The 14,990-nt window shown below is 42.9% G+C and overlaps 1 protein-coding gene across 4 annotated transcripts in view; it reads right to left on the reverse strand.

The window, feature by feature from the left end:
- The window catches only part of LOC8051751 (death-associated protein kinase 1), a 198,538-nt gene that overhangs the window by 53,104 nt on the left and 130,444 nt on the right, over window positions 1-14,990 (reverse strand). For all 4 annotated transcript variants that reach the window (XM_040211939.3, XM_040211936.3, XM_040211938.3 and 1 more), the window contains 5 exons: window positions 14,387-14,584; window positions 11,257-11,355; window positions 4,160-4,258; window positions 2,496-2,594; window positions 1,687-1,785 (listed from right to left, as the gene is read on the reverse strand). In XM_040211939.3, coding sequence (XP_040067873.1) covers window positions 1,687-1,785; window positions 2,496-2,594; window positions 4,160-4,258; window positions 11,257-11,355; window positions 14,387-14,584 — 594 coding nt within the window. The remainder of the gene's footprint in view (window positions 1-1,686; window positions 1,786-2,495; window positions 2,595-4,159; window positions 4,259-11,256; window positions 11,356-14,386; window positions 14,585-14,990) is intronic.

The following is a 14,990-nucleotide window of genomic DNA, read 5'->3' on the forward strand; positions in this document are numbered from 1 at the left end:
TTATTAACTACTGTAAACAATGTATTTTTCGCGGGCTCAATATTTCGCGATTTAGGTCATAACTGAAGTTTTGGAATAATTCGCAGGTTCTAATTTTCGCAATGCAGTGGGGTTCTCAATATAGATTCCGATGTGTTTACACTTCACCGGATGTGCTCGCGGGACCTATTTTTCGCAAATTGTAGGCGATTCGCGATATTCGCGAAAATTACGTTTTTGAAAAAATTAAGTTGTTTGCAGTATATTCCTCCTTCTCGCAATCTTAATTTTTAAAAAAGCTGTAGCCTTGCAGGAATATTTTCTCTCTGTTGTGTAGCGAAACTGATAGGGAACTAACACAATTTTCTTTCTTCTCTTGTATGGCCAGTGCCTCCAACATCTCATGTGCAAGCTTGTTTCTGTGGCGTCCTAAGATGAGGACTTGATTGAGCTTGGCCTTTCAAATGCAATCACGACAGTGGGCGGCTATGTGACCTGTTGTTAAATAAGTCATCTTGATTAGGAGGCAATAAAGAAATGCAATTGGTACGCTCGGCACCGAATAAAGCATATTCAATGTGCCGCAAAGTGAACAAGGCATCGGTCAACATAAATAATGTATGCGGCAGAAATCATAGAACAAAGTATGTCCCATGCGAAAAGGAAGTGATCTACAACATTCCCATAACATTCGGGCATCGCTACATTGGACAAATGGGGCGGTACATCAACGAAAGAACATGGGAACATGCAAATAATCTTAAAAGCTCGACAACAACAGGTCATTTAGCTGCCCATTGTTGTGATTGCAGGTGCAAGGCCCAGCTCAATCAAGCCACCTTCTTAGGAAGCAAATGAGGCAGAAGAAAAAGAAAAACAAAACTAGTTGAAAAAGAAGTTTACCATTAAAACAGCTGATAGTCCAGTGGTTGTTTGCACATTTTTCATCTCCTCTAATTTGTATGAATGTTCCTATAATTGCATGTTCAGCTGGTTCTTCCCAATGTATAACCAACTAGCTCAGCTTATCCCCGTCGTATCAAAAATCTGCTTTGTGTGTGTAGCCATTCATATAACAAATTATAATTTTATCTTGCATCCTACTTAGATAAATTTCTGATAATTCAAACTTCTGATAATTCAAACAAAATTTGTGGCTTCTCGGAGTTTGAAATAATGAGAGTCTACTTCATAAAAAGTTAAAACACCAAACAAGCCTTTCTATAGATACCCTATGTTTCGAAGCCAATTTGGCTTCTTCTTCAGGGGCGACTACGGCTATGGTCATTGAGGAGCAGTGTCCTTTTCTTTTTCTTCTACAGTGGGTATCTGGTCTTCTTCTTCTTCTACGGCAGTACTCTTTTGAATAAAGTGATGAAGTTCGTTCACACACGCAGATGGTAAGGCTCCGAGAGACCGAATGATGTTCTGTGGCGTTGTTTGAATATGCCAGGATTCGAGAAACAGTCTCTTTCGGGGATTTTTCTCAACGTCAGTGATGCATGCATGGTCAAAGTCAATACAATGGTCTCTGGACGCGCATAAAATCTGAATGAGCTTCCGTTAGAATGAAATTCTGCAGTAAAGAAGTCAGCATAAATTGTGGAAAGGCTGCCTGCTGGAGATAAGAGTCAACTTGCACGAAATGCACTTTAACAGGGAGGATAATGATGTAGGCATTGAAGAGCCTGGGACTCTCGGACATACCTTGTTTGGCACATCAACTTTACATCCAAAGGCACACAAGGTCTGGGCCAGGGAAAGAAGGCCGTCACGAGCTGCCACGTGGATCGCAGTTTCTCCATGCTGCGACAGAAGAAAAGTTTGGCTGTACTCAGTACAAAATAAAAAAGGGTGCCTTTTTTTGCCCACAATATGACACATCTGTTTGCATAAGCCAACCCATATGCCTGAGATACTATGGGGACAAATATGAAAGCATTATTTACAACATAAATGGACAATTAAGAAATAGTGCATAGGTAATATGAGTTGCTGCTAATATCAATTATATTAAATGTGGAAATAAATCTGGAAGAAGCAATTTACTTTTCTTTAAAGAGTATCACAAGTACAATTTTTAGACCCAAGGTAAATTGCAATCTCTCTTTACAGTGTGTAAATAAGAAAAAAAAACAAGAGAAGGTTTTCCAAGTCGGATAAAGTGTCCCCTAAAAAATATAGTTTCAGAAATAGGCGCAAAAGTTCTGATTGTTATCAAATTTAAAAAAAAATTAACCTGAAAAAATTTGATGAAATGTATAAACATGCATGCTACACGTTTTTGCTGAGTTTGATTGTATTTACCGTTTATACCTGCAAGTGCAAATACTGGGATGGCCTCGTGCAAGCTTATCATTTTTATATGTTACGCAATTAGGCAAACCCAAATAGTGAAAACATTCAGTAGTGTTTAATTGTAGCACAACCTCGGAAATACAGTTCCTTGACAGGACACAGGAAGAATCAAACTGTTACTTAAGTTTACGTAACATATGCAAAGCTAAGCTGCTTACGTTATCAACAACATCCGTCTGGCATCCATTGTGTAGAAGAAGCAGGGCCACGGAAACATGATGCCTCCTCAATGCTAGGTGCAGAGATGTACAGCCATGCTGCAACATCCAACAGGAAAAACAATGTGCAATGTTATTTTAGGGAATCATTATTTATTTCAACTGTTCAACGTTGGTCCCATTCATCCCACCTTCAATAAAGAGGGCACTAATTTCACACAGATATAATCTGAAACAGTTTTCTATCAGGCACAACTTTTTAAGTACATCCGGAACACAAGTATTCGGAGTATGAAGTTTGCTTTCTTAAATGGTTGAATCGCTGCTATACTTTAGTGTAATTAATAGCCTCCATTGCGGTACATCGTAAGGTGAAACGAAGTATAGTGGAGGGTGGTTCCAAAGAAGCACCATCAAGAGCAAAGAGAAAGCACTAAAAACAGAAGACCCCCAACCCCCCCTCCCCCCAAAAGAAAAAGAAAAAAAAAATCTGATGAGGTATCTATGCAATGGTTCCAGATATACAAAAGTAAAACAAGGAACTCTGGCAAAATGTAGAGAAACCATATAGAAACCATATGATCGCGGGCCCCCAAGAATGAAAACAATCATTAGCGACCACAGCACCGCAGACACTCCCTCAGAAAGCAGTCATCGCATAACGTAGCGCTGTGGCCTGCAGTGCTTTGGTAGTTAACGCACACTTTTAGAGTTTCCAGGAGCCGACCTGCACCAATCTCACCAAAAAGGTATGCTGTTGTGGGGATACAATACTTCATCAGTACCGCCGTGTTTTACTATAACCAGTATTTGAGTTTTGACGGTTTACTTTATCAGAATTTTGAGCCATAGAAAAAATGAAAATACAGTCGGGACCGGTGCCTCTTCTGACTCTAACCGATGTTTTACTATAGGCGGAGTTACTATAACGGGGTCCTACTGTATGTGCAGAGACAAACTTTTGAAACCTGTCCTTCAGTTATTAAAACAATTTCGAAAATTGTTTTCAACCTATATGGTTCATTTTAATAATGTAATAGCACAATTGATCTGTACAGTGCCCAACATTGTAATGACTTGCTGATAAGCTAGCTGGAACAAGTAACTCGAGAACAGAGAATCCATGTGCATGGAGAGGCTCTTGAAGCCTGTCTCTCAGTTACTGTAAAAAGCAAAAATTTGTTTTGTCCTTTATGGTTAATGTTAGTAATGTTAAAATACTATTGAACTGTACAGTGCACTACTTTTTTATACTTTTCTATTGGTAACCGTAACAAAAATAAAATGCTAAATGAATGAATGAATACCATTTCATGATCTTTTATTTTAATATATGCAAAAAAATATATATATATAAACCTGAATGTTGGTGACTATCTTGTTAACAAAACAATCCATCAACTAGCCAAAGCCAAGGACAGAAAGCTAGACATTATGGTAAAAGTCAAACAGCTATAAAATAGATAAAGTTACAATAACAAATACGTTACTACAACAAAAATTTAAACAAAATGTAGTTGGTGCACATCCCACCTGGTCAGTCACTATACGTGCCTCACTGGTAGAATGAGCACTGTGTATGCACCATTGATGAGAAATATACAACCAGAACTCAAAGAACATTAGGTAAATGCAGCTGTGCAACACTGGCTGCTCTTCCTTACCTTGTCTAGAAGGTCTGGATCGGCACCAGCTTCCAGAAGGCAGCGAACGCTCTCCAAGTGACCTCTCGCTGAAGCAGTGTGGATGGGCGTCTCCCCTTCCTGTTCAAACAAAATCAGACAATCAGTTCATTTACTATATTATATTCGAAAAAGATGAAAGAAGTTGTCAAATGGTTCATAACAAGTCTTCCAAGTGACCGAATTTACGAAACTTAGCAGCACCCAAAGATTCTTTCGAGAGGTGGTCTATAAAGATCCACTGGTAACATCAATATATATATATATTTTTTATTGTTGAAAACGATTGAAAATGATATCTGGGCATAGCCCTAAATATTTTAATATTAGGAACTGCATATTTGCAGAGAAAAAATATTTTCAAAAAGCCTGACTTTAGACTCTTGCCCGAATCTGTGATAGAAATGGTGAAATATGGTGCACTCCTTGTCTGTTTTCATGACTTCAAGCAAAAAGTGTCCTTTAACTTTCTCTCTCCCTCTGATCGATCACGGCAATCACGAATGCTCACGTCTGCCAACTGGCCAATTACATGCCTACTTTACTGCGAGCTTGCCACTGACCTTTCTCTGCAGTCAAAAAATATGTCACTTTTTAGTTTGATTTTCTTCTTCTAGAAGTGTTCGACTTAGCGTGTTTCCAATGCTTTTTAAATAGGTAAAGAAGAAAATTATGTGCTGCAGGCTTTGGTGAGCAACGCCAAAGGTAAGTCTAGCATCTTGATCCCTCAAATAATCATCTCTCGAAGTCCGAGAGAATACTCGGCATCAATAAAAACAATGTGTCGGAGTCGTCGCAAACTTTTTCATTCTTCTCATCCTTCTCAATGCCCTCACCACAGCTGCTGCATGTTAAACCCATGTTAAAAACTGCAATTATTAATTGTCACAAACATGAAACTTGCAATATCTCTAAATTTCTGAAACATGCCTTTGCTAAGTATGTCATCAAAAGAAAAAACAAGGAGGAGCCAGGTTTGGAGAGGTAGGGGAGACATATTTATGACCGGCTGTTTTGCACACTAAAATCTTTTTTTCACAATGAAATCTTTTTTTACGTCAAGCATTCGAGATTGCAAAATAAAGTATATATTGATATTGCAGTGGCCTTTAAAGGGGCCCTGCAATCCTATTACCTTTTCTGCGGTTTCGACATCTCTCGTGGTTCAGGCAACCCAGCGGGCATGGAGAGAGCAACTAAATATCAGTGCGTCATATTTTAACCGGACGACGCATAAACCACCTCCTCCTACAGGGATGCCCCGTGGTGCAGAACGAGCGCGGCCTGTGACAAATTCGTGGCGTCGTCGGTCCCGGTCAGCTTTTACCTTATGACTGGTCAAAGCTGCTAAAAGCTTTCTTTTAGTTGAAATGCAAAATATAAGTGGCACAAACCGTTTCAACTATTAATGAAAGTAGTTTTTGTTCAGTATTTTGGATGAGACAAGAAACAAATGCAGTTAAGAAAGTATGGGAACAAGAAACAACGCGCGGTGACCAGTCGACATATCCACCACAGAGCGGTATAAGAGGCGGCGTGGATCTTAGTAGACGACACATGATGCCGGCGGCACATTTTGCAAGAAGCAAAAGTATGAATCTGTTTCCTGTGGCCTCGTGCCACAGGGGACCCGCCCGGACCTTGAGCGTCATCGAGTTGGGGCCAAAAGGCTTCTCCAGTGCACTCCTGACGCTTGCAAGGAGTGTCCTCAGACCGTACTATTCCCAGATCCGCACTTCTATCGAGGATTTGAAGCTCCAACTCCGACAGACCTGGTAAATTTATGCCGGCAAGCGGAGTGGAGGGCTGAAGAAAGCGACGAGCTGTTGACGTACCTGCAACTGCAGGGGAAGCGACCATCAACGTAAGCCGTGGTTGATTGGCCAGTCGCTTTGCTTCTACCGTTGGCCACCCAAGCCAGGACCATGGACGTCATGAAGGAGGTTATTTTTTTGCTTGTTTTTGTAGATTTGATTTGCCTATAACTTTTAAAATAGGGCGAATTTCGGGAAAAGAAAAGTTTCACTACGTTACCACGTTCAGTGCGCTCAGGCTCTGTGCAAATTAAAAAAATGACCGCATCTCCACGTGGTAAATGATGTTGATTGGGGCGAAGCTCTGGTGGTGCTGATGATACTGATTTTATTGTTCGTAGGTAGTGCTGATAGAGCTGATTTTTTTTTTATTGCTCATAGGTAGTGCTGAGTTCCGGGTTGCGTTTCGACTTCATTATTACTGCTTTATGGTCGGTGAAATGCAGAGCCAGTGGTTCTTCTAGCGGATCAGCTTGGATCCGCTAGAGGCCGTGGGAACGCATCTCCACCACTTAAGTCAACGGTCCATGTCAGAAAGAGAATGTGTGGTATGGATCGTGGTTATATGCGCAGTTGAGCATTTGACCGCAGCGCCCTCTCGTCTATAAACGTTGAGTCAATGCATGCAAAGTTTAACGTGATTATACAGTATAGACCACTTACAACGTAACCGCTTACAGTGCAGGACCGGGTATAACGCGGCTTTTTTAAACCACCGGTTCGCCTCCCATAGAACTCCATGTAATTACATACCGCTTCAAATGCAGGCACACGAAGAAAAATACCGGTTATAGTGCAGTTTCTGAAACAGCCCGCCGACCGGTGCAGCGAGCACACTTCCCTGTGCGACACTAGATAACGGCGCTAGCCGCAAGCGGCACTCGCGAGGCACGGAGGTTGCTCGAAGAAGCGGGGAGAAGCGAAGAGAAAGGCTTCAGTTGCCATAGCGATGGAGGGACGCACGCACGTGCCATTCACGTGCGTGCGTCCCTCCGCTGCGCTGGAAACGCTGGAAACCACGACCAGAGTTGGTCGTGTTGAAAACAATCGCAACGACAGACCAATTGCAGGTCGAGGAGAAGTGCATCTCCACTGCTTAAGTCAACAGTCCATGTCAGAAAGAGAATGTGTGGTATGGAACGTGGTTATATACGCAGTTGAGCATTTGACCGCAGTGCCCTCTCGTCTATAAACGTTGAGTCAATGCATGCAAAGTTTAACGTGATTATACAGTATAGACCACTTACAACGTAACCGCTTATAGTGCAGGACCGGGTATAACGCGGCTTTTTTAAACCACCGGTTCGCCTCCCATAGAACTCCATGTAATTACATACCGCTTCAAATGCAGGCACACGAAGAAAAATACCGGTTATAGTGCAGTTTCTGAAACAGCCCGCCGACCGGTGCAGCGAGCACACTTCCCTGTGCGACACTAGATAACGGCGCTAGCCGCAAGCGGCACTCGCGAGGCACGGAGGTTGCTCGAAGAAGCGGGGAGAAGCGAAGAGAAAGGCTTCAGTTGCCATAGCGATGGAGGGACGCACGCACGTGCCATTTACGTGCGTGCGTCCCTCCGCGACCAGAGTTGGTCGTGTTGAAAACAATCGCAACGACAGACCAATTGCAGGTCGAGGAGAAGTGCATCTCCACTGCTTAAGTCAACAGTCCATGTCAGAAAGAGAATGTGTGGTATGGAACGTGGTTATATACGCAGTTGAGCATTTGACCGCAGTGCCCTCTCGTCTATAAACGTTGAGTCAATGCATGCAAAGTTTAACGCGATTATATACGCATTTGATCGCAGCACCCTCTCCTGTATAGATGTTGAGCGGCTACATGCAACGTTTAATCCATGACAAAAACCCCAGCTCTTGAGTTACTACCACATCTCAGAGCCCCCTACTCGTCCCGCAGTCATGGCCAAGTGGTTAAGGCAATGGACTAGAAATCCATTGGGGTCTCCCCGCACAGGTTCGAATCCTGTCAACTGTGCAAACATTGTTTCTTTTTATGTGAGCACGGACGCCGAACGAACAAGGCTAGACCCTAAGGAGCTTCGCCCCTAAAAATCAGTTAAAAAGTCGCTGCAGGGCCCCTTTAAAGTATGAAAGTTTAGTGGCACTCTCAAACATTTCTGAACCTGAACATTTTAATTTATTTATATACTTATATGTAAATATGGTGACCTTTTTCTAAAAGGTGAGGACAATAAGGAACACTAAAAGCAAAACAGCAAGACATATATGTCAAGCAAATGTAAAGAATACCCTGCAAGGACAAAATCCACAGTTTTTTAGCTTAGCTTAAAAAAGCTTAAACAGCTTAAAAAGGGAGCTTCAGCAGGGCTAACTGTCTCAATCTGTCATTGATTGGTTTAACGTGAACCTATATACATGAATCTTATTAAAGTTCAGTCGGTGGTGTAGCCATACCATACTTCCTTTCATGTGCATGTTTATATGATCATGCAGAGCCCATCTTTGAAAGAGTGTTGTGAGGGTGCAGTGGCATAGCCAGAAATGTTTTTCGGGGGGGGCTGAGGTGGCTGGGATGTCTTTGACTTGGGGTCAAAATGCATGTGTATTACAGGGTCGGCTGGATTTCGGGAGGGGAGAGAGGTGGGGGGGGGGGGGGGGGGAGGGGCTGCAGTCCTATAAGTTTTCCCCCTGGCTATGCCACTGTGAGTGTGTGAGAAGATAAGTTTGAAGAGATATGACCTATGGAAAAGGGCAGCAACATTAGTTTTATGGGCCTCAATCATTGTGAGAGCCAACAAGCGAACCTAGCATACTATTAATGCTTGTCTCCTCTCTTGTGGAGATGTCTGTGTGATGTTTTTGGGACTGGGTTCCTTCCACTCACCTCTACACAAATAGAGTTACGTTTGTCCAATCCAGGAGGCCAATGGCATTGTAAAAATTTTATGGCACACTGCTAGGAAATTGTGTTGCGTACGTGAAACAATTCTTGCATCCCAAACTTTAGCGATACTCCAAGTTCCCAGACGCCTACGTTTGCAGCGCTCTTCATCAGATAGTTTAAAACGTTCCATGTGTACACTTGATAGCTGTTCTTAAAATGAAGTGATACTACCGCCAATCGTGCTCAGAAACCTGGCGATCTTTAAAACCTTTGATACTGTGGAGCTCCTCTCCCTCAGTGTGCACAGGTAGTTGAGCTCCTCTTCGCCTACCCCTCTGGTCACATGACCTCCCTGTTAACCAACCAGCATCGAGCACCTCACTCCTCCTTTCCCACCCGTCGACCAATCAGTGTCGAGCTTCGCGGCCATGCTTTTGTCTGGGCTTCACGAAATGCTGAACACCTAGCCAAAGAATGTTTCACAATAAAAAAAACTCATTGAAAAGACAATCACACTCCATTCGCTCCTGTTCCAACACCACTGCTAAAGTCAGTGGCATAGGAAACTATATGGGCCTCTATTGTTACTGCTCTATTTTTGCAGTGAACCTGTATACTCAGACGTCCCAATGCACAGTTATAGTATGAAAACCTTAGACAATAAAAACACTGATACAGCAGAGTTTTCAAGCTGACTTAACTACAGAGGAACTCTAGTTAGTAAAAAAATAAAAATTAAAAATTTAATTCTTATAAGTTTGTAATACTGGTATAGTCCTTTGACTTCACCAATATTTTTACTGTGTAAGTAGCTCGAACGTGCCAAACATACTACAGTCGCTGACAAATTTTTTGGATGCCATTAATTGGTACTTGTTCGATATTTCTAACCTAAAGGAGGATCTGTTATCTATCCAATAGAAATAAGGCATATTCCCAATTGATGTTTCGGACAGTTTGAAGCTCAAAAGTTCGGACAAAATTGTCGCGAGCAATCGACGCGAAACACCACCAAGAAGCAGCCATTTTAGATTTTATGTTGACTGCACATAGACTGGCTTGGTTTGGCAGCGCTGCTTGAGCAGTGCTAAGTCCTACAGCTATGTGAAGCTGTACGGCTTTTTTTTCTCTAGCTGTGCGTCATTATCATCATCATTGTTGTTACCATTTTGCTTTGTTCACTCGTGCCTGTCATCTCGATCTCGTCTCGTGAGTCGAGTTTTCGGACTACGCTGTCTTGGACGTCATTGCCCCATCTGTTCTTCCGCCGCCGCGATGTGTCGCTAAGAAGCACAGAAAGTTCTCGACTATAACGCTAGAAAAGAAGGCAGCGATTCTCAAGCTAATAGAAAGTTGCCGAACACAAACGGAGGCGTAACCCGAAACAAGGCATGCAGGCGTAACCTGAAGCAAGTCACTATGTACGGCTTTTTTAAGCCCACTAAGACGTAATAAAGGCAAGTTTTTTTAATCTGCTAATTTTTTTAACTACTCTATAATTCGGACTATTTTCTGGCCCCTGCGAGGTCCGAAAAATTGGTTGCCAACTCTACAGTATAAAAAGCTTAGATCATGAAAACGCCGATGCAGCAGAGTTTTCAAGATGACTTAAAGGGAAACTCTGATCAAAAATTTTTGAACTTAGGGTTACTATTGTTCTCAGCTAAAGCTTTCAATTACAAGGTATATTTTTTTTCTTTATATTGTGTGTAGTTTTATAAATATCACGGCTCAAAGTTTGGTCTCTAGTGTCTATGGCAAAACCGAAACTACCTGCTAGAGGGATGGCAACACTGATCATCAGCCGTACGACCGCGAGGTGACGTCACAAGGGTGCTGCGGTGCGCGGCACAACAAATCAACCACCGCTCCACTGCGACATGACGTCACAAGGGTGTTGCGCCCATGTTCCTTGACTAAAGGCTAACCCACTTGCCTACCACTAAAAAGCAGCTGGTCGAATCTTTGAAAGCGGTTCTAATGGAGTATGCGGGTTCACTTTGATGTAATATTTCGGCTGTGATCATATTTCGTGCCACTAAAGCGATACCAGCCATTTATTTTGGTTTTGTTCTCAACCAGAGTTGCCCTTTAATTACAGGGGATTCTAGCGTTAGTCAAAGTATGAAAATGACGAAGGAGAAATTTTTTTATGCTTGTAATGCTGGTACAGTCATTTGAGGTACTAATACAGAGGAATGACACTAATTTAGTAAATACTGTTTACTGTCTTAATTAAATTTGAAAAAGATATGTTCTGCAGTATATGCTTATAATGTTCCAGTTTAGTTTAATTACCAGTTGTATTTCAGCCTGGAGTAGGGCCTCGGTATGATCAAAAATGGCGGTTTGATTTCCGTTTCCAATTCGGCCTTGGCTCAAGAGACTGAAGGTACCAACCTTGTTGCGGAGGTGTGTGTGAGCACCAGCCTCGCACAGAACGTGCATGATGGTCGGGAAGCCATGCCAGGCAGCAATGTGGAGCGCCGTGTCCCCATGCTGGAAATGCATTAAGAAGAACACAGAGAAACTTTTAGGATGAGTTTTTGTCATGCTACAAAAAATATTACCATACATCAGCAACTTATCTCAAGTAAACCGTACCATTATGAAAGCTACTGCTGATCTTTCATCCTTGAAAATTTACGATAGCGTGTGCAAATATCGATGATATCATTAATCCAATTAGTGTTGGAGGTTATACCTTGGTGCAGGTTAAGAAAAGCAGGACAAGCTCATCCTGCAAAACCCTTCACTGTTCCCACTTTTGCAGAGTGAATGCTGGAGAGAAGGGGAGAGGGGATGTGAAGCTACTCTCCTCTTCTCCAGCATTCGCTCTGCTAAAGTGGAAAGAGTGAAGGGTTTTGCAGGATGAGCTTGTCATTTAAAAAAAGAAAACTCTGCCAAAGATATATAGTCCATAGGCACTGAACACATTCACTACCATAACAGCATAACAGATCGAGCAGGTGCGCACCAAAAGGTTGCAAATAATCGCAAAAAGAATAAAAAATAAAGATAAGCACTCGTTAGGTTTGAGTCGGGAAGCAGTATAGGGATGCATTATTATTGGAGCGGTATGCAGAGTGCAAGTTCGTCTGCTCCTTGCACAGGGGTTGCGATAATGTCAGAACAGTGAGCTCTTATTGGCTGATTAAAAAAAGAATTACAGGAGGACACTTCAGACTGCTTATCTGTAGGAATGTGAAAGCAACTGCGTAGCCATGCATATATCAACGAACACGTCAAGAACGGCGTCTAGGAGGACATCGAGGACGACGTCAAGAACGACGTCTAGAATGACCTTTAGGACGACATATAAAACAACGTCCTAGAGATTGATGACAAGTGCAGCACCTAGGACGACCTCTAAGATGACCTCATGGACGACCTCAAGGACTACGTCTAGGATGACGTCTAGGATGACGTCGACGATGACATCAAGAACAGCGTCTATGAAGACGTCAATGACGACGTCCCAGATGTCATCCTCGACGCCACAGCCTGCTTCCTCGGCTGTGGCGTATTTGCGTGGGCGGCCATGTTTGCCCGCGAAAGCCATTGTAGATGTAGAAACTGCTGCCAATGCCATAGATATAGACGCAGTCGCCTCACAGTCCATCGCACAAAGCACACAATGAGCACAGATGAAGTCCGAAGCGCACTTTTTGCACAAGGCGCACTGGCGGTGACAATCACGCTTTCGCACTTGAGCGCGAGCGGTGCGTGCTTGACGACATATTTTTATGGCCATCTTTCGGGCACAACGACGACGCTTTTTCATTTAACGGAACGCGTAAGGCTTCCACTTTAAGCTAGCGGGCAGACCTCAAGGCATCTAGCATTGAGGTCTACCCACTACCTTTTCAAACAAAGCCAATCACAGCTCGGCGTGGTTCTAACGTCACCACAACTCCTGCGCAAGAAGTAGACGACTCGCTCTTCGCATAGGGTCTGGCAGCACCCCTAAAGCGGCGGCACAAACCCACTTTGTGCCGTTGCCCCCCCGTCGAGCATTTCTGTTCCGTAAAGTTTCTGCACGTGTAAAGCTTCACCACTTTGCATCAGCGTGCTAACAGAAGCAATTGGCGCAGAAGAGTGTCTCGGTTAGCTAGGTGATCTCAGAAGTGTTTGATATGTTTTTGCCTATATATAAAATACTGCAAACAACTTTATTTTTGCGGGCTCAATATTTCGTGAATTCGGTGTAGTGTGGTTTTCAGAAATATTTTGTGGGCCCAAAATTTGGAAAATCAGGGTGGTACACCATTTATTTATTTATTTATTCATACTGCTCGCCTTTTCAAGGCTTTAGCAGGAGTGGTAAATGTAAATTATAATACATGCTCAGATACGTAAAAAAGCTTTCAGCCTTTCCACTCTGGTGAAGAAGGGAGACCAGCGAAGCCGTACTACGGTGGGACGACCTCGAGAACAACCTCTCGGACGACCTCAAGGGCGACCTCAAGGACAACTTCTAGGACGATGCCTAGAGAAATTCAGCTTTTATTTATAAATAAGGAAAGGCTGGAAAGGTTGCCACCATCTATAAGCGACGGCGGCAACCAGACAACTGGCTTGCCAGTTGTCTGGTAGCAGCCTTTCCTTATTAATAGGTGGTGGTAGCTGTCCAGTTTTGTGTCGACACTTATTTGGTGATGGACATGAAACTGGGGAAACTAGCCCTTAACAGCTCCGATGTAAAATTCATTTCCACCAAAAGAAACACAAGCATGTAAAAAACAAAGGGGAACAAAGAGCAGTTATTATCAATACAAATAAATCCCAATCAGAGTCACACGGTTAGAAAGAACAAAGCAAACATACAACAAGGTTCTGACAAAATCAGTCATTACAGTGACAATGACACCCACTTGACTATGTCGGGCGACAATGTGACACTAGACGGAGAGAAAAGGATGCATTTGTTATGGTAGGGAAACATTCGTGGGACCTATTTTTTGCGATAATACACAAGTCACGAGATTCGTTTAAATTAGGTCCTTGCAAACATTAAGTTGTTTACAGCACTAAAAAAGTAAAAAGAGAGCACTTATTTCAAAGTGGGCACATGCACAGTATTTTACAGTAGTTCAAAAGTGGTTTATGGCACTTCGTTTTATACGCTTCAAGCCGGTAGGCGATAAGGAAAGGCAAGGGATCCCACACACACAGTGTACCCTATCCGTTTTATCATGCCCAAGATGCGTGTATAGATACCAACTGGAGGCAGATATTTATACACACATTCATGTCAAATGCATGATGCCATTTCCCATGAGGGCACACATTGTACAAGTGTGCAATATTGTAACCTGTACTGTGTGATGCGTGCTAAAGATTCCAGCGTAGACACTTAATATTCCAGAGTAGGCATCACACTGCAATGACTAGATTCCTCCACTATAGCACAAAACCGCTATTGCCAAACCTCAAAGACAGATCAACCACTCACTGTGTAAATATTCACAATGTCTGAATTTTTGCTTTGCTCTTCCAGAGATGAAAGGAGAAAACGCTCTTGACAAACCTCGTCTGCAACGTTAATGTTGGCGCCGAAAGAACAGAGCAGCTTGACAGCCGGACGATGACCGTAGCGTGCGGCGACATGCAGCGCTGTTTCTCCGATCCTGTTCTGGCAGTCCACAGAGACGCCGTGCTCCCACAGGTACTGGATCACGTCCGTGTGGCCCTGACGAGCTGCCCAGTACATGGCGCTGTCTCCATGCTGCACAGAAATAAAACGGAATTGGAACAGTTGTCTCTGTCGCAGATGGAAGTGAACAATAGGAAACCCTCGAAAGAAATGATTGGTGTAAAGAGCTAGAAAATTAAAATATAAGGCTAGGCTTTCCTTGTCGTGAAGTCATGGAAGACCACAAAATCGCGTACTAGATGAGGAATGTGATCGCTGTTTTGTTAGGCCAAAAATCCTGAAAACTTGCGAGACAGAAGCACCCTCTGGAACAGCATTTATAAGTAGAAAAATGCCGCGAACTTTTTTCGAACCGAAGGTTCGATGATCGAATCAAGCGGTTCGAAAGGTTAGAAAGATTTTGAATTTTCTAACTTTCCATATCGAGAAATTCGACGGAAGTCGAATTTTTGATCTTATTAAACTAAGTTGACGCTTT

Source organism: Ixodes scapularis, unplaced genomic scaffold (genome assembly GCF_016920785.2).
Source record: "Ixodes scapularis isolate PalLabHiFi unplaced genomic scaffold, ASM1692078v2 PGA_scaffold1__304_contigs__length_218370807, whole genome shotgun sequence".
Taxonomy (NCBI): Eukaryota; Metazoa; Arthropoda; class Arachnida; order Ixodida; family Ixodidae; genus Ixodes; species Ixodes scapularis.